Below are 21,078 nucleotides of genomic sequence, written 5' to 3' on the forward strand. Positions count from 1 at the left end.
ATCACCATGCTTTTGTTACCACCATGTTGCAGTGCATTGTTTGCGTACTTGCCATGCTTTCCCTTTTCATCTTGCTCACAATGAATGGGGATGGTTCTGTCCTGGACTTTGATTTGATATGGCACAGCTGAGCTGTCCCTGAATTCCTTTCTACTGTGCATCTGGGGAGGGGGGTTATTTCTCCCCACTGGATGCAATTTGAGATCTGGAGTACTAGTGTTCAAGAAGGATAGAGGTGAGAACCCCCCCTTGAGCTGTGGACAGTTGTATTACTTAACACCCCCGGCACTGGTCTCCTCTGTGAGATTAATGGAAGTACCAGGAATTTGTTGACTTGCTTTCTTTGCCCAGTGAGGATTCAGGACAAGCTGAGAAACAGACTTAAGTACCTTACCAGAAATTTCTTACTTTTTTTTTTGGCTGTCACACGCTAGTGACAGGAGACTACAGCCTTTCCTCCTTTCATTGCTGTTCATGAATTTTTGCTGGTCTTTATTTACTATTTTTGTTGTTATTATTCATCACATCAGAAAAGGAAAAATTCTGTGGTCTGGCTCCACTGCTGTCTTTACCTGAAAATTCTTCTCAATTGATGAAATAGTTCATACACAGAAAGGACTATATAGAGATTCCACTCACATCCCAATCTAAGAAATACAACACTATAAACACCTTTGCTGCTCTGCTTATGCATTCACACATCACTGTCTTTGTCCTGGCTGTATTCACAGGCCTGAATTTTATGTGCAACATTGTCTTTACTGAAATCATGTCTGAATCCCTAAACAAAGTATATTATTCAGTTCTGCTTGTGTTGAATGTTTTTTTTAAAGTTGTATCATATTCTTTTTTTTTTTTTTTGAGGAAGGAGAGAGAGAGAGGTGTTGGGGGGAGGGCCAGAGAGAAAGGGAGAGAGAATCTCAAGCAGGCTCCTGTGTCCAGTGCAGAGCCCAACTCGGGGCTCAATCTCATAACCCTGAGATCATGACCTGAGCTGAAATCAAGAATCAGATGCTCAGCTGACTGAGCCACCCAGGCACCCACTATCATATTATTTTAACTGATAAATGTAACTGTAATTCCTTTATATTTTACTGCTGCATTGAATTTTATTATATAAAATGCTAATACAATGCTTCTATGTACATGATGTAAATGCACATATCAGAGTGGAACTGCTGGGCCACAGGGCATATGTATTTTAAACTTTACTACATTTGTCTTTTAATATAAGCCTTTAGGGGCACCTGGGTGGCTCAGTCGTTAAGCGTCTGCCTTCGGCTCAGGGCATGATCCCGGCGTTCTGGGATCAAGCCCCACAACAGGCTTCTCCGCTGGGAGCCTGCTTCTTCCTCTCCCACTCCCCCTGCCTGTGTTCCCTCTCTCGCTGGCTGTCTCTCTGTCAAATAAATAAATAAATAAAATCTTTAAAAAATATATAAGCCTTTAATGCTCCTAGAATTGTTATAATCTACCATGCTACCCTTATCATAATGTTTCCACATATACACAGATCTATTTAAGGAATGCTTATTCTGTTCATCAGTCTATTTGTCTTATGCACCAATACTTCATTGTGAGTGTCGAAAACTGGGCAATACAAACCCATTCCACATGTTTTTCTTCAGGAGTGCCTTGCGTTTTTCTCTTCTATATAAATTCTACAAGGGTCTTATCGAGTTTCATTTTTGTAAAAGAAGCCATTGGAGTTTTGACTGGCATTGAGTTGATGTTACAGATCTATCTGGAGAAGACTAAAATTTTTATGATATTCTTTAGCTCTAACATAACATACCTCTCTGCTTATTTAGGTCCTCTTCAGTGTCATTTAATTGTTTTGAACTTCATTTATGTTTTGTTAGGTTTATTTGCAGGAAACTTAAACTCTTGTTCCTACCACACATGTTTTTGGAAAGTGATAATCTCTTGCTGGTTGTAGCTGGTGCAGAGAAATGCTGTTGATGTTTCATATCTATATTGATCTTTTATTCAAAACTATACATGCTCTTATTTTTAATAATTTAAATACAGATTATCTTAATATTTTTGGTAAATAATCATGTAATCTATACATAATTACTCTTTTCTTTCTTCCTTTTCAATCCAATTCTTTTTTTAACTTTTTGTTCATTTTGCTTTTCTTGTCTTACCAGGATGGATAGGAACACTGCAACACAGTGCTGAATAGAATGGAATTTTTGAAAACCTACTAGTGGTTACAACTTCTCAAATAACAGCAAATATTTTAAATAGAAAGGACATTTCTTTAGATAATTTGAAAAGAAAAAAAAAAAAAGGCCAGAGTCCTGATAAATACATTTCTAGAAAGGTGAATATTTTCCAAGCATGAATCAAGTCTTTTGGTAAATCTTAAAGAACCCTTTTATAATAATCAAAGAAAAGAAGGCAAGAAAACTCACCTTTTTGTAGTAAACTGGGTCCCCTGTCAAGTAGCTGAGGTGGACAAACTCCATATGCAGTGTACCAAATTCAGCAAGAATGCTGCTACCTGCAGATGCCCAGCCCCAGTTTCGCCCTACTCCACTGAATGAAAACAAAGGTAAAAGGAGACAGAATTGGAAAAAGACCAAAACATTTTTTTAACGAATACTTAAACTTTCATTCTCTGAGAAATTATGGTATGTAACACAACAGCTTATTTATATCTAACAGTTTATTATTTAAAATTTTTCTGAATATGTAATGTTTTAAAAATCAAAGCAATATAGAAAAGTATACAGTAAATATATTTCACCCCAGAAATCTCATCTCTCTTCACCCCATCAGGCCCCACAGATAATCACTTTCGTTAGTTTCTTATGTATGACTACAAAAATTTTATGCACATATAAGCAATCCAAATATATATTATTTTCTTCCTTTATTAAACAAAATATAGCAAAGTACACATACAGCTCGTTATCTTGCCTTTTAACTCTCTTAAGATGCACTACAGTGGACTTTCCATATCCGTTCATAAACAATTTTCTTTTTTTACAGCTGCACAGAATTCCATGATATTAATGATTTTCAATTGGAATGCCTCACCCTGGAGGCATATGAAAATGTGTGTGGGAGAGCATTCCGAGTTGTATCAAACCTTGAAGGTGCAATTAGCATTTATTGTGTTAGGGCCAAAGATGTAACATGTTCAATAATGGTCAGTACAGTGTCATACAATAAAGAACTGTCCTGCCCTACATGCTGATAGGACCTGTGTAAAAAATTAAGTAAATGAACCAACATAATTCATCAATTCTCTGCCGGTGGTCCTTTAGCATTTTTCTATTATTTTGCTATTAATAACAACTTTCACAGTGAATAATCTTACGTACATTTCTTTTGTGTAGATCTATCTCTACGGTATCCTCCTGCCTTTTTTCAACCTGCCTCATAATTAACCGGAAGCTAGACTATATAAATGAAAATAGCATAGACCCTTTGAGCATTACATTCTTGCTAAAGGTCAAGTTTCTTCTGAAACACAAGCTGAGGACAGGCAGACTACTCAGGTTTCTAGGGGTAGTCTGTTTTTTGGGGGGGTTTTTTGTTTGTTTGTTTTTGCTAAGGGTAGTCTATTTCCATTCTACTGCTACTTCTAGGAAGTGCCCTCTGGGATCTCAGCTGGAAGCTTGAGGTGTTACCAAGGGCCCTTCACCTTGGCAGCCTTAAACACTAACTTCTGCCTCTCCAGTACCATGTAGCTACTAAATTTTTTTCTTTGCCCTTGAGCCTCCATCTGCTGTTTTCTGCTGGGTTTCCTTGACTCTTGCCCCATGAAATTGTAGAATCAGTCAACAACCTCAGAGAAATCGGTACATAAATTATTGGGCTTTTCCTCTGCAATTTCCTCCTGTCTTGAGATTCTTTTCCCTCGTGCCTCAACCACCCTGGCAACTCTAAGACCTGACCATAGTCTCCTCTGACCCAAATGATCACCACTTCAGGCTTGGCTTTTATGTACCTGCACCATGATTTAGAACATGCCCTCAGGGAAAAGGCCAATGTTTATATGGAGATGACTTTCTCCTAGGAAGTCCTACCTGAGTTATTTGCTCTCCAAGGCCATCAAATCATTTTGTCTAGCTTTTATGATTGTTTTGGTGGGAGGATTGGTCTGATATAAGGTATTCCATGGTTGGAACTGGAAGTCTAGATTAATTTTTCAAGTAGCATTGTTCACAGGTTATTCCCACAAGAACTCTAAACCATTCTCCAGGGTCTTTTCTACTTTTAGGAGGAAGTAAAAATAAAAGTCTTTCTCTTATTTTATATCCACTTGTATAATGCCAATTCAATATGTCATTATTGCTTATCTGTCTTGAGAAAACATTAAAATAGATATTAAGACATTACTACCTTGATTAAAGTTCTTTAATTGTTTCGTGCTATTTTTATATTGTCTTTGAAAATATGATAGGCAGGCAAACACCACGAACAGATTCTCTTGTAGCCAGAAGTGAGAATCAAGGATGAAATATGGATACAGTTTCCAAATATTAAGAGCTTACATTGCTCTGGGAGATACAGTAGTGAACCTAAGGTAGAACATTCGTGCTCCTATACTAAATAAGACCATTTTAAATAGTGATAATTATTATGAAGAAAATTTACTAGAGAAACAGAATATGGAGTATAGCGACAGAAGTTAAAAGGAAAGCTCTTTATGTATAACATTTAGAGAAATTGTTTCTGAAATGACACAATTTGCACTGAAATCTACATTAAGAGAAGGAGCCAGTGATGAACAGATCTGGAAGAAGAGAATTCCCAGTAGAGGAAACAACAGATGCAATGACCCTGAGGAAAAGGAAGGTGGCTGGTGTGGCTAGAGCTCAGGAACGGGGAAGTGAATGATAGAAGGTGAGATCAGAGAGCTAGGTTTATACCCGTAATCTAGACTACACAAGAATTCTGTAAGGCCATGCTAAATTAAAAATATATATATATTCTAAGTGTGATGCAAAGTCACAGAGGATTTTAAGAAGTGTAACATCATATTTAAGGAATAAAGCATACCATTTAAAAAGATTACCCAGGCATCAGCGTGATGAATGGATCACAGTGTGGTCAAGTATAAACACAAAGTCCCTAGGAAGTCTAACAGCTTACTCTTCCCTACAAAAACTTTCTGTCTGAAGGTCCCAAAGGAAAATTTCAAAGTGCGTTTAAATAGTTTTCAAAACACTAAATTCTAAACAAGATTTTTCATGTACTTTACACACACTCACAGGAACAATCTAAAATGTTAAATTTGATACCTGTCTATATTCTAACAACTCAGAAAAATTTGTAAAATCCCTAAGAAGAAAGATACAGCTCCAACTATAAAAAGGTGATGAGCTGACAAAAACAACCAGATTATAATTTCATGCAAATGCTGTAATTTTTAACTAATCAAAAATAAAAAGTATAGATATTAAAATGTACATATATATAAACATGATCCCTCTTGACTGACCACCAGCAACTGGATTTTAGAAACGTTTGATAAACTGGTGATTTACAAGAGAAATCAACCTAAGTGTCCTACATTGTATTAAATCTTTTTGGATAATTAGTTATCTATATATTGTTTTTATTTTGTTCAAAGTCTGTTGAAAATCTTTAATCGATGAATTCAAGGAATGAAATAAAGTTTTCAGTATATTGCACTTATTAAAAACAAAGCACTCGAACAGGTTGACACTGACATTTATCTCAGAAAAGGCAAAGGAGGAACTAAAAAACTAAATGACTTGGGGCGCGTGGGTGGCACAGCGGTTAAGCGTCTGCCTTCGGCTCAGGGCGTGATCCCGGCGTTGTGGGATTGAGCCCCACATCAGGCTCCTCCGCTATGAGCCTGCTTCTTCCTCTCCCACTCCCCCTGTTTGTGTTCCCTCTTTCGCTGGCTATCTCTATCTCTGTCAAATAAATAAATAAAATCTTTAAAAAAAAAAAAAACAACTAAACGACGAAACCTCAAACAATGTATAATTTTTAAATGGAAATATATTGATTTAGAGGAAGACTCTTGATGGAGCTCCTACTTTCAATTAGATGTATTTATACTATATACTTCAGTGGGAAAAAATTGAGATGACCTATAATTTTTCATCAACTAAACTGGAAGAAATATAAAGTAAATTAAAAATAGAAGTTTTAGGGGTGCCTGGGTGGCTCATTTGGATAAGCATCTGCCTTCAGTCCAGGTCATGGTCCCAGGGTCCTGGGATCAAGTCCCACACAGGGCTCCCAGCTCAGCTCCCTCTGCCTCTCCCATGTTCTCTCTTGCTCTCTCAAATTAAAAAAAAAAAAAAGAAGAAGAAGAAGAAAGAAAAAAACTTAAAAATAGAAGTTTCACACCAAAAACCCCAAATAATCCAATTAAAAAATAGGTAGAGGACCTGAATGCACACTTTTCCAAAGGAAACATAACGATAACCACATGAAAAGATGCTCAGTATCACCGATCATGATGGAAATCAAAACCACAATAAGATATCACCTCACACCTCTCAGAATGGCTAAAATCAAAGACACAAGAAATAACAAGTGTTGACAAGGATGTGAAGAAAAAGGAACCCTTGTGCACCATTGGTGGGAACGCAAACTAGTGCAGCCATGGTGGGAAATAATACAAAGGTTCCTCAAAAAATTAAAAATAGAACTACCCTATGATCTAGTAGTTCCACTACCAGGTATTCACCCAAAGAATATGAAAACACTAATTCAAAAAGATATATGCATTCCTATGCTTATTGCAGCGTTATTTACAATAGCCAAGACAGGGAAGCAACCCAAGTGTCCACCGACAGAGGAATGGATAAAGAAGATGTGGTGTGTGTGTGTACACACACACACACACACACACACACACACACACACACACTGGAATATTACTCAGCCATCAAAAAGAATGAAATCTTGCCATTTGCAACAACTCAGATGGAGCTAGAATGTATTATCCTAAGTGAAGTTAAGTCAGTCAGAGAAAGACAAATACTATATGATTTCACTCATCTGTGGAATTTAAGAAACAAAACAAATGAACAAAGAAAAAATGAGACAAAAAACAAAAACTCTTAAATAAATAAACTGGTGGTTGCCAGAGGAGATGTAGGTGGGCAGATGGGTTGATAAGCAGTGAGAAATGTATAGAACTGCTAAATCATTATAAAGTATGCCTGAAACTAATCTAACAATGTATGTTCATTGAAAAAAAAAAACAGAAGTTTTATGCAGAAAGCACTCTGAACAAAAGAGAATGGCATTTGTGAAAATACCCAGTCTAAAATATTTACACATTTTAATATGCAAAAATTTTTCCTACTTTTGAGTAGACTCTGCTCTGAACAACTATAGAGAGAACACTTTCTCAAAAGCATGCAAGAGTCAACTGAAGGTATCAATAATTTCAAATCTGGATAAATGTACAAGGATATGTATGTATTTGTTTAGAAATGGTTTAATTTTGGAAAATCATTTTTGAACAGAACTATCTGAAAGGTCACCCAATAAAATAAAACTAAATTGTCAGTCTTTAAATATTTTAAAAATTAACTTATTTTAGCTCTTCCATCCACTCTTAATAAATAATACACTTTATGGTTACCCTCTTGATATGAATGTTAGAACACATTTTTTAAATTTTGTAAAATGTCAATTATTTTCCCTATGACATCAATTAAGTGGCAGCACACTGTTTTGTTTTTTAAGGTTTTATTTATATATTCGACAGAGATAGAGACAGCCAGCGAGAGAGGGAACACAAGCAAGGGGAATGGGAGAGGAAGAAGCAGGCTCATAGCGGAGGAGCCTGATGTGGGGCTCGATCCCATAACGCCGGGATCACACCCTGAGCCGAAGGCAGACGCTTAACCGTTGTGCCACCCAGGCGCCCCAGCACACTGTTTTTTATCTTATGTACTACCAAAATTTGCTTACCCAATCACCTTCCTCTTGGACATTCAATGTGTACTTACGTTTTCATGAAACATGCTATGATAAATACCATTTCATGTATGTCTTGTTCAGTCCATGCTTCCAATTATTTCCCTAGACTTAAACTGCCTGAGGCAGAATTGCTGGGTTAAAAGAAACATGTTTTAAGGGCTTTTAATAGATAATGAAAGACGCTTCTTCAAGGATGCTGGATACAAGGAAAGATGTAATTGACCTTCTTCCCACATCCTTATCCACAAGAAATGTTACATTGTTTTTAAAAATTAAAACCTTCCCTTTTTACAGAATATAAGTGCAACAGGTTTAATTTTTATTTTCATATGAAATCTCATTTTTGTTACGTTTTCACTTAATTGGGGAGAAGGAAAAGGTCATATAGTCAATGATTTAAAATTCAAAAGATATGAAACAAAATACAGAGAACACACTCACTGTTACCAGAGGGAAGGGGGGTAAGGGAATGGGGGAAATAGGTGATGCGGATTAAGGAGGGCACTTGTGATGAGCACTGAGTAATATATGGAACTGTTGAATTACTGTATTGTACATCTGAAACTAATATAACACTGCATGCTGATTATACTAGAGTTTAAATAAAATCTTAAAAAAAAAAAAAAAGATAGGAAAGAGCACAAAGTAAAAAGTCACCCTTAGGAGACTTTTAGGCCCAGTATCTCTTTCATGTGAACATGATCACACAGTATATACTCTTTTGCATTTGAGTCTTTCATGCACCCTATCTCTGAGATTCATGAAATTGCCATCTCGATAGTTCGGTTCCTTTTATTACAAGGTGGTGTTCCATTGTTTGGATACTAGTTACGTATGCACCTGTTAAGAAACACTGGGGTTGCTTACAGTTTGGGGCTATTATGAGTAAGGTTGTTATGAACAACCTTTATACAGACATACGCTTTCATTTCTCTTGGGCATGTAAATACTTTAGAAATAAAATTTCTGGGTCCCATAATAATTCTATTTTAACTGTATAAAAACCATTCTCCAAAATGGCTGTACCATTTTATATCCCACCAGCATAGGTCTATCATCTTTTTTTTGCCACCTACTTTTTATGATCAGTTCTTTAGTCCTCTTTTTCACCTTCATCTGGATTGAGTATTCTTTAGTATTTCCATGTCTCCACTGGCTTATTTTTGTATGTGTGACTCCTTTATGGATTAGAGTATGTACAATTAACCTACCCCAGTATACTTTCAAATATCACGCCCCTTCACATGTAAACTTAACGACATGACCACACTATGCTTTCACATCCCCATACCATCCTTAGTTCTAGCGTGGTCACACATTTCTCTTCTACATATACTACAGACCTCCAATGCAAACTCACTGTGTTTGCTTTAAATAGCCAGTTATCTTTTAAAGAAAACTCTAAGACCAAAGGAAAAAAGTAAGCCTTTGACATATATTCACATAATTACTCTTTTACCTGCTTTTCATTTTTTTATATAAGTCTGCCTTTCCATCTAGTGTCATTAAAAGTTCCTTTAACACTTCTGGTAATAGAGGCCTGCTGGCAATAAATTCTCTAAGCTTTTGTTTGGTAAAAATGTCTTAATTTCACCTCATTTTTAAAAAATATTTTCAGTGGTTATAGAATTCTAGATCAGCTTTTCTCTTTTAGCACTTTCAAAATGCATTCCACTGTCTTCTGGCTGGTACCGCTTCAGACAAGAAGTAAGCAGTCCTTCTATCCTTGTTCCCTGTGCATAATGTCTTTTTTGCTGGTGTTAAAAAAATTTTTTTTTATTGATTTTCACCCATTCATTATGTTTATTTTACCTTGTTTGGGTTTCTTCAAGAGTCTGGAATCTGTGGGTTTTATAGCTGTTCATCAATTTGGAAAATTTTGGGCCATTCCCTCTTCAAACAGTTTTTCTGCCACTCCTACTGCTCCCCACCCCCAACCACTCCCTTATATGCATGATAAACATTTACTATCGTCCCACAGGTCATGGGCTTTGCTCCTTTCATTTTTCTTTCTGTGCTTCAGTTTGGGAGGTTTCTACTGCTATGCCTTCAAACTCATGGATTTTGTCTGATGCAGTGTAGAATCTGCTGTTAAGCTGGTCAGTGAATTTTTTATTTCATGTATTTCTCAGCACTAGAAGTTCCATTTAGTCCTTTATAAATTCTCTCTTCTCATTATGTTCATATTTCCCTTTAAATCCTTGAGCATACTTATAATAGCTATTTTAAAGTCCTTTACTGCAATCTCCATCATCTGTTATTTGTCTATGTTTCTATTTATAATTTTTTTCCTCCTGATTATAGGTTACATTTTCCTGAATATCTGAATTTTTTTCTTTTAAAGCATTTTCAATTTTCTTTTGACAGACAGTTAAATAACTTGTGGACAGCTTAGCTGTTTCAAGGGCTGTTTTCAGGTTTTGCTAGGACAGATCTACAGTTGTCTTTACTCTGTGGTTAGTTCAGTTCTTTACTAATAAAGCATGACCTTTCTGTACTTTCAACCTAATAGCCCTAGGGTTCAAAGAAGTGTTTTAATTTTTAACTAGCCAATCTATTCACTTCTTTATTAATCTGATGGTTTTTCAAGTGATTATTTTCTTTTTCTTCCAGGAAAGCAATCATATGCTCTGTTATTAATTGTAATTTTGTCTCCAATCCATATCTTCATTTCATTCCTTTTTCTTATTTGGTTACACTTGTTAAAACCTCCAGAAAAATGTGAAATACTTTCTTGTTCTTGATTTTAATGTGATGTCTCCAATATTTCATTAACTCTTTAGTTTAATCAAAGCTGTACAACTTCCATGCTTTTTTCATGTTAGAAATCTTTTGGTGCCTTAGGCGATATAAATAAAATCATTCTGTTTTCCTCTAGAATTTATGCCCCCCAAAAAGTATCAGTAAAAATGTAAAAGGTTAAGCATTTTTAAGTGAACTTAAAAGTTCAGAATCTATATAAAAGAGGCCTTATACCTCTACTGACTTGACACAGAAAAAGATTTAAATAAATGAAAAGACATAAATTATAGGAAAGGAAGATTTCATGTAAAGATGTTCCCTAAATTAATTTCTAAATTTAGTGCAAACCCAACCAAACTATAAAAGAAAAAATAAATTAGACACAATTCAAATTTTCATATAAAGAAACTGAATATGTGAGAACAGCTGATACTGAGAAGCAGGATACTAAAGGGGCCAGTCCAACCACCCAGTAAAGCAATTATAGTAAAGTAATTAAATCAATGTAGAATTAAAATAAACACACTAATTAATGCAACAGAATAAAGTCTAAAAAACAGATTCACATATATTTGGAAATGCTTTTTATATTTCATTATATTTTATCATAAAATTATGACTTTGGTAGGCATTGAAAAGTTACACAGTAAGTTATGTCAGAGCACTAACCTAAGCATCTCAAAAAAATAAAGCTCAATTTTTATCTCCCTTCCTATACCACAATAAATGCCAAAAGGATCAAAGGTATAAAAGAAATTAAACCATTATTTTACTAGAAAATATATAAATCTTCGAAGGAAAACCTTCCATAAATAGCAATAATAGCAAAAAGTATTTGCAACATACATGACAAAGTACTGATTCAGCTAATATATAAAAAGATTTTAAGGATTCATTTTTTTAATAACCACTAGAAAACAGAAAAGGATATAAAAAAGCTGTGCACTGAATAAAATATACCCAACTTCACTCAAAAATCAGTGAAATGAAAATTAAAATAACGTTTCATTTTGTACCTACCTGATAAATAATAATAAACAGTATTTGAAAAATGTTAGATAACTCTCTGATCCAGCATTTCTACCAAAGCCATATCAACACATGTACACGTACACACACATACACACACACACGACTCCCACCATATGCAGGACATTTCTTCTAGCGTTTTTTAAAAGCAAAAATCTGGAAATAATCTAACAATTCATTAATATCAGATCTATTTTAAATTAATTATGGTACTTTCATAATCATTATTATAAAGTTCTTAAAAAGAATGAGGTAAATATACCTAAGAGTTGATATGGAATCATTTTCAAGACCTACTGATAAGTGAAAATGACAAGTAAACAATACATGAATGCAAGGGTATGTATGAATATATAAGTACATTACATGTCTGGAAGATACTCAAGAAATCTGTAATAGTGGCCTCCCTCAAGGACAAGGGGTTTGGAACTGAAGGCTTACTTTATAGTTGAGTATATGCTACTTCAATACATGTATAGTCACCCAATACATGTATTTCTTTTTCTTAAAATATCTAGCTAAATAAAAAGAGAAAAGAAAGTGGGGGGGGGGGGCGAAGGGGAGAGAGAGGGAAGGAGGGGGAAGGGAGAGAGAAAAAGGAGGGAGGAATCTATTTTATTGTTGCTTTTGTAATCTTAGGAGAAGGAAGTAAAGAAGATACAGCAAGAAAGTGAATTCTGATTCCTACTTAGAAGTGATAGTGGTTTGTTTAACAAAAACAGGGTCATATTCTTGTATATTCTGCTTTTTCACCGAATTCATCACAAGTATTATCTCTCTTCAAAAATTCACTTCCCAGAACATCATTTCAAACGGCTGTGTCACATTCCACTCTACGAACATGCCACTCCTCTGAATTTAATGTACATTCTATTTTCATTAATATAAACTTCACTTCTATGAGCATCCGTACACTCAAAGCTCTGTAAATATTTAAGAACTACTCTGTATTAAGATAAATTTCTAGAAGTGAAATTACAAGGTCAAGGGCAGGTATATTTCAAAGTTTCTGAAACCTACCGCCCATCTATCTCCCAAGTTACTCAAATTTCCAATTCCGACAACTATATGTGGTTCTCATTTCTTCACTTTGCTCGTCCTAAATAATACCATTCTCTTTTTGTCAATTTTCTAGGTAAGAAAATACAATCTTATTTCAAATCTAAATGTTTCTGATTACGAAAGTGGCTAAAGATTTTTTATGTTTTTGAATTACCCATTCATGTATTTAGCAGCTTTTTAAATAATTGGTGGGTATTTTTCTTAACAGTTAGTAAAAGCTATTTATATATTAAGAATGACACTCATGCTATCAATACCATTACTATTAACATTGTTGTAGTTTGTTATCCCCCTTAAATTTTATTCATGATGTTTTATAATAGCTTTAAATTCAACATGATTGAAAAATTCAAGTGAGGCAAGCATATGCTTAAAATTTAAATATTTCCTGAAGTAAAAAACTGGTTGTTAAATGCCTGTTTTCTCTGCCTCTTTGAGCTCTGCAAATTTTAAGGTATGTCATCTTTTGCTTTACAATTCCACTAGAGTTAGCATACAGTATTATGTTATTTTTGGGTATACAATATAGCAATTTGACAATTCTACATATTACGCAGTGTTCATCATGATAACTGTACTCTTAATACCCATCACCCAATTCACACACCGCCTACCCACCTCTCCTCTGGCAACCAGTTTGTTCTCTTATTCTTTCTTTCTTTGTTTTTTAAAGGTCCTAATTTTTAATTATTCATTCCTTCCTCAATAATGAGAGAGCAATCCAAGCTAAGAATTTATCCAAACTCATAGCAGACAATTCTTCTTAGAAACCCTTTACTGAACCCTAGGTGATAACAGAACTTCCTTCTGGGGTCAAGCTGAAGAAATTCAGTGACAGACCAGTTTGAGATTTTTGTGGAGGACACCAAACCTGTTGGCTAGGAAATTTCATCTCTGTGTGGTTCATTCTACCCTCTTCTTAATGGAGTATTCCATATATGGTTTTCTGCTGGGCTCAGCTTTTATTCTGAATATTCAGTTTAGCTTCATTCACTGTGCTTTTGCCAACCATGCTTATGGTTGGTAAGAATGGTAAGAATCATACCATTGCTTATGAGACTTCTGTCTGGGACAGGTGTTATTTCAATGCAGTCACCATGTTCAGTGTTAAGAATATGGTGGTGAACAAAACAGGGAGGGTTCTGTGGGTTGGACGTACACAGCAAGAGAATTCAATCTAATATAGGGGTTAAGCAACATTGCCTTTGAATATTGTTGCCTTCAGGAGGGCAAAAAGTGCTTCCGAGAAAGTGCTTCCAGTCTGTTCCATGAGTTAACCCCCCAGAAGTAAAGTACCCCTCTTTACTCATGCCCTACATACATCTTGCTACTTTTTCAGAGAAGAGAAAAGAATTTCAATACACTTTCAAGATCTTCCTTCAATCTCCTGATAATAAGATTTATCTCCGTAACTCCAAGGCAAGCTTTCCAGTTAAAGGTTAAGCCTCTTTACAAAATGGCACTTCTGCCCTTTCATAAATCTCCTTACTTAAAGGATTAGCTGAGGCATTTGGAGGTTCATATATACTGGTTCCCCATATTTCATCACCAGCCCTTTCTCTAAAAGTTCAATTTTCTCCCCTACAGTTTCTTATTTCCACATCTCTTTTTGGTTAAACTATTTCCTCCACTCAAAATGCCCTAACCACCTGTATCGCCTATTAGTATCATTATCCTTTATAAAAGCAATTTAAAGCGCTCCAAGAAAACTCCCTGATCTTCCTAAATAGACATAAACTTCCTTCTCTGATGATTTCATATCATGTTAACTACACACTAATGCCTTCTACTTTGTAACATACTATTTGGGTACCTGCCATGTGTCATTCCACTGAATATCACAATGCAGTCCTGGCTTGTCCTCTGAAAGTAAAAACTGAGTGAAATCTGTTGCATTTCTATACACTAATAATGAAGCAGCAGAAAGAGAAATTAAGGAATCAATCCCATTTACAATTACACCAAAAATAATAAGATACCCAGGAATAAACCTAACCAATAAGGTGAAAGACCTGTACTTTTAAAACTATAAAACACTGATGAAAGAAATTGAAGATGACACAAAGAAATGGAGGAACATTCCATGCTCATGGATTGGAAGAACAAATATTGTTAAAATGTCTATACTCCCAAATCAATCTACACATTTAATGCAATCCCTATCAAAATACCAACAACATATTTCACAGAGCTAGAACAAACAATCCTCAAATTTGTATGAAACCACAAAAGACCCTGAATAGCCAAAGCAATCCTGAAAAAGTAAAACAGACTTCAAGCTCTATTACAAAGCTGTAGTGATCAAGACAGTATGGTACTGGCACAAAAACAGACACACAGATCAACAGAACAGAAAAGAAAACCCAGAAATGCACCCACAATTATATGGTCAATTAATCTTCAACAAAGCAGGAAAGAATATCCAATGGAAAAAAGACAGTCTCTTTAATAAATGGTGCTGGGAAAACTGGACAGCTACATGCAGAAGAATGAAACTCAACCACCTTCTTACACCATACACAAAAATAAATTCAAAATGGGTTAAAGACCTAAATGTGAGGCCTGAAAACCATAAAAATCCTAGAAGAGAACATAGGCAGTAACTTCTTTGACACTGGCCATCACAACTTCTTTCTAGATACGTCTCTCGATTCAAGGGAAACAAAAGCAAAAATAAACTACTGGGACATCATCAAGATAAAAAGTTTCTGCACAGCAAAGGAAACAATTCACAAAAATAAAAAGTAAACTATGGAATAGGAGAAGATATTTGTAAATGACATCTGTAAAGGGTTAGTATCCCATATATAAAGAACTTCTAAAACTCAACATCCAAAAAAATGAACAATCCAATTTAAAAAAATGGGAAGAAGACATGAATAGACATTCTTCCAAAGAAGACATACGTATGAAAAGATGCTCAATATCACTTAGCATCAGGGAAATGCAAATCAAAACTAAAATGAGATATTACCTCACACCTGTCAGAATGGCTAAAATGAACAACACAAGAAACAAGTGTAGGCAAGGATGTGGAGAAAGTGGAACCCTCACGAACTGCTGGTGGGAATGCAAACTGGTGAGGCCACTCTGGAAAACAGTATGGAGCTTCCTCAAAAAATTAAAAATAGAACTATCCTATGATCCAGCAATTACACTACTAGGTATTTACCCAAAAAGCACAAAATTATGAATTCAAAGGGGTACATGCACCCCGATGTTTATAGCAGCATTATCTACAATAGCCAAATTATGGAAACAGCCCAAGTGTCCATCTACTGATCAATGGATAAAGATGATGTTGTATGTATGTATGCGTACACACACACACACACACACAAATGGAGTATTACTTAAGCTGTAAAAAAAAGAATGAAATCTAGCCATTGCAATGAATCATTATATGGGACACCTGAAACTAATATTACACTACATGTTAACTAACTGGAATTTAAATAAAACTTAAAATAAAAGCAGATAGAAGCAGACTGATCCACTGTCAGGAAAGAGACCCAGGTGTGACCTTTTGATGTTCAATTTCCTTATCTATAAGTAGAGAGAACATTTCCTAAGTATCTATTTCATATGGACATTGTTAGAATTAAATAATATCACATTTATAAATGTACCTGGTGCTAAATAGATTCATTTTTTGTGCTTCCTACTAAAAAATAAAAGGAAAAAACTGTGTGTTATTCACCCAAAATGTCTATAGTATGTTCCTTAAGAGTGCTCAGCAAAAATTTAAAAATTTAAATGTTATCCTTTACCAAATATTTGATGCCAGTATAAAAAGATACATAACAGATAAAACAGAGAGTAAAGAAGTGAAACAATATATTTATTGTGCCAGATGGACAGAGTCCTAGAAAAGCATAAATTATTAAAATTTACTTAAATAGAAAACAAATTATCTAATATAACTTATTAAGTTATTAAGTCAGCAATATAAAAAACTTATTCAAAATAAAATTCTAGACCCAAGTAACTACCAGAACCTTCTATCAAGCATCTTGGGGGGGGGGGGCTTATACAAACTCTTCAAGAGAAAAAGAAGAATGACTCTTTTGAAAAAGGAGAACAACCTAGATGTCAAAACTAGACAAGAGTATTAAAAAATTCAGACCAATCTCATTGGTGAAAAAGATACAATGGCCCCAAAAAACATATCAGCAAACAAAATCCAGCAATATATAAAAAGAATAGTACAACACAATGAAATTGGATTTATTCCTTGAATACAATAATGGTTTCTCACTGGAAAACAAATCAATTTTGTAAATGTCTGCAATAAAAAGATTTAGGAACAAAATTCTTAACAACATTTCAATAACTACAGAAAAATTGCTTGGAAAAAAGTTCGACAATATAAAATTTTAAAAAGGGACCTCTTATGGGGTGCCCGGGTGGCTCAGTTGGATAAGTGACTGCCTTTGGCTCAGGTCATGATCCTGGAGTCCCAGGATCGAATCCCATATCAGGTTTCCTGCCCAGCAGGGGGTCTGCTTCTCCCACTGACCCTTCCCCCCTCATGCTCTCTCTCTCTCAATTAAAATCTTTTTTAAAAAAATTAAAAAATAAATAATTAAAAAGGGACCTCTTAAAATATTAGAAATATAGAAACGTCTTATAAGTAACATCATACTTAATGGTAAAAACTCACTTTCCACTAAGACAAGAGTATCTTTGATCACCATTTCTATTCAATACTGTGCTGTAAGTTCTAGCCAGTATGATAAGGGGGTGGGGATGGGGAGTAGTGGTAAAACCAAAACCATCCCTATTCACAGATCAGATAATTGTATATAAAAAAAAGTACAAAATAATTTCAGACACATTACTGATATTAATAAGAGAATTCAAATTCAGGAAGATTGCTGAATTCAGAATAAATTTACAAACAACAATATTCTATGTTCCAGCAGTAGAAATGAAAATTTTAAAACACCATTTTATAGCATTTTTAATAAGATTTTATTTATTTTGAGAGAGAGAGCAAGAACAAGCTGGGGGGGAGGGGGCACAGAGGAAGAGAGAGAATTTCAACCAGACTCCATTCTGAGAATGGAACTCCACATGGGGTTCGATCTCAGGACCATGAGATCATGACCTGAGCTAAAATCAAGAGTCAGACACTTAATTGACTGAGCCACCCAGATTTCCCTATTCCACTTTTAAAAACCAAGAATCTATGAATAAATCTAACAAAATTTCTCTAATGTCCTTATGACCCCTGAAATCTCCTAATGACTGAATTAGTCTCTCCTGCAGAAAAAAGTTACAACCTCTGAACAAAATACATAATGACAATGGCCTAAAGTCCCTGGAGAATAAACAAAAGCGGTCAGATTCCAAGGACAGTGAAAACTAGCAAATACAGGCTAGCATGAGGTTAAGTTTCACACTTTCTCATAGCTTTTATCCCAAAGCCAAGGCCCATTTGGGCGGAACAGTGAAAATCTGATAGAAAACTTGTAGTCTTTTTGTCTTACAGAATTAGAAGCCAGTTTTTGCAGCAATTACAGCTGCTGAAAAAAAGAAGAAAGAATCCTGGGGAGATGAGGGAGTAAGAGAGAGGAAGCCTCTAGTTCTGTAATATGAACTCTATGTCTCTGGTTGCCATGTGAATTGTGAATGCTTAAAAACAGACTCAAAGCAAGCCAGTTAAAGAAACGAAATGAACTGAGACACTTTGAAGTTTGAATCCAACTAAGAAATTAAACAACTGCTCAATCAATCTCTCTCTTTCTCTCTCTCTCACACACACACACAAACACGCACCCCTCTGAGAAAATCACAACAGAATCCAGAATCCCCACAACAAAACTTTCAGAATGTCCAGGATTCATCCAAAATGTTACCTAGCCTCAAGTGAAAAGATAATCAACTAAGATCAATTCCAAGACTACCCAGGTGTTAGAATTACTAAGACTTTAGGCCAAGTATTCTAACTATACTTCATGAAATATAAAAAATGTGTCCACAATGAATGAAAAGACAGAAAATCTCTATCTCAGAAATAGAATGAGAAAGCATCAGATCAAAATTCTAAAGATTCCACTAGATGGACTTAAGAGCAGATCAGAGCAACATAGGAAAAGTCAGTGAACATGAAGATAAATTAATGGAAATTATTCAGCCTGAAGAACATAGAAAAAAAAGATTGAAAAATATAAACAAAGACTTCAGGATCTGTGAGACAGAAATAAAAATTCTGAAATATAAGTAAATGAGATTCAGAAGGAGATAAAGAATGGGGGAAAAAAATTGAAGAATTAATTGCCAAATTTACCACTATATGTAGTGAAAGACCTAAACATTCAACATGCTCATCAGCAAAGCCTAAGGAGGACACAGAAGGAACAACAACAAAAACAAGAACAAAACTTTCCTGAGGCACATCTTAGTCAAACTGCTGAAAAACAAGAATAAAGAAAAAAAACCTTAAAAGTATTCAGAGGGGAAAAAAAGACAATATGTAATACACATACATACACACACACACACACAGGACAACAATCATTTAAATTCTGACTTATCAGAAACAATGGGAAAGAGATGAGAGAGAAACAATGTTTTTAAGGTGTAGAAAGAAAAATTCATCAATCAAAAGTTTAACATTCGCTAAAAAAAAAAATCCTTTAGGAATAAATGCAAAGTAAAAACTTTTCAAACAAAGAAATACAGTGAGAATTTACCCCTACAGATGCGCACTACAAGAAATGCTAATAACTAAAGTTCTTCAGACTGAAATGAAGTGGTACCATATGAAGGGTCAGATCTTCAAAGAGAAATAAAGAGCACTGGCTATAGTAACCCCCTGGATAAATACTAGAATATTATTCCCCTCAATTCTATAAAGTAAATAGGTCTGTTTAAACTAATATTTTGACAATGTATTTTGAGATTTAGACTATATTAAATGCAATTCACTTCACAACTATGGCATATAAAGGACGGGAGAGAGGATATAAATGGGCAGGCATGGCTGAAATATTGCTATACATGCGTAGTACAATATTAATTCAGTTAAATGAAAAATTAATTAGGTACAGTGTGATTTCTACAGCAATCAGCCCAAAAATATATTACATAAAAACACTAAAACATAAACTAAAGGAGAATTCCAAAACATTTACCAATTTAAAGGTTAGGACAAAAGAAATGAAGGAAGGAAAAACAGAGAACTTAAATCAGACTGCATCAATAATTACATGTTAATGGTCTACTATTTTCATACTGGCAAAATCCAACTCACGCTGTCTCCAAAAGGACTAAAATTATGATACAGTTAGGTTGAAAATTAAAAGGCACACCACAAAGGTAGTTAGCATACAAAAGGGGGAGTAGCTATATTAACATCGAATAAAACAAACTTCCAAGTAAAAATATTACCAGAGATGAAAAGGGGCACATCATAATTATAAAAAGGTGAAGTCATCAGAAAGATGTATCATAAACATGTAAGTAAGTACCTAAAGTAAAGCTTCAAAATACAGGAAGAAAAAACCTGACAGAAATAAAGAGTGAAGGAGACAGCTCCACAATCACAATGGGAAATAGTTTAATATTTCATATCAGCAACTCATAAAAAAGTGTATCATTAACTAACTTCAGTAAGTTAATTAAATTAATTAAAAATCAGGAAAGACAGATAGCTAAACAACACTATCAACTAGCTTAACCTAATATTTGTAAAGCATTACCCCACCAACTGCAGAATACAGATTCAAGTGTATTTGCCAAAGAAGACCACATGCTGAGCCATAAACAAGCATTAGAGATTTAAATGTATTTAAATTATACAGAGTATCCTTTATGATCACAATTAAATTAGAAATCAAAACAATAAGATATCTAAGAGGCGCCTGGGTGGCTCAGTGATTACATGTCTGCCTTTAGCTCAGGTCATGATCTCAGGGTCCTGGGAATGAGCCCCATGTCAGGATCCCCACTCAACAGGGGGTCTGCTTCTCCATATTCCTTCTGCCCCTCCTCCCCCCATAACGTGTCCTCATACATGCACATGTGTGCTGTCTCTCAAATAAATAAAATCTTAAAAAAAAAAAAAAAGATATCTAAGAAATCTCCCTGATTCTAAAACTTGACAAATTAAACAACACAATTAGAAATGACTGATTTGTCATAGAAGATATCCTAAGGAAAATCATAAAATATTTTTAACAGTAATAATAAAAAAAATTAAAATATCTGGGATGCAGCCAAAGCAGTCATTAGAGGGAAATTAACAGCTTTAAAATTCTCATAGGAAAAGAAAATAACAGATAAACAAATAAATAAATGAAATTC

The 21,078-nt window shown here is 34.8% G+C and overlaps 1 protein-coding gene across 4 annotated transcripts in view; it reads right to left on the reverse strand.

Annotated features, from left to right (window-relative positions):
* The window catches only part of MAN1A2 (mannosidase alpha class 1A member 2), a 187,557-nt gene that overhangs the window by 70,975 nt on the left and 95,504 nt on the right, over nucleotides 1–21,078 (reverse strand). For all 4 annotated transcript variants that reach the window (XM_026483649.4, XM_057310338.1, XM_057310337.1 and 1 more), the window contains exon 7: nucleotides 2,421–2,544. In XM_026483649.4, the coding sequence (XP_026339434.1) occupies nucleotides 2,421–2,544 (124 nt within the window). The remainder of the gene's footprint in view (nucleotides 1–2,420; nucleotides 2,545–21,078) is intronic.

This window comes from Ursus arctos, unplaced genomic scaffold, assembly GCF_023065955.2.
Source record: "Ursus arctos isolate Adak ecotype North America unplaced genomic scaffold, UrsArc2.0 scaffold_12, whole genome shotgun sequence".
Classification (NCBI taxonomy): domain Eukaryota; kingdom Metazoa; phylum Chordata; class Mammalia; order Carnivora; family Ursidae; genus Ursus; species Ursus arctos.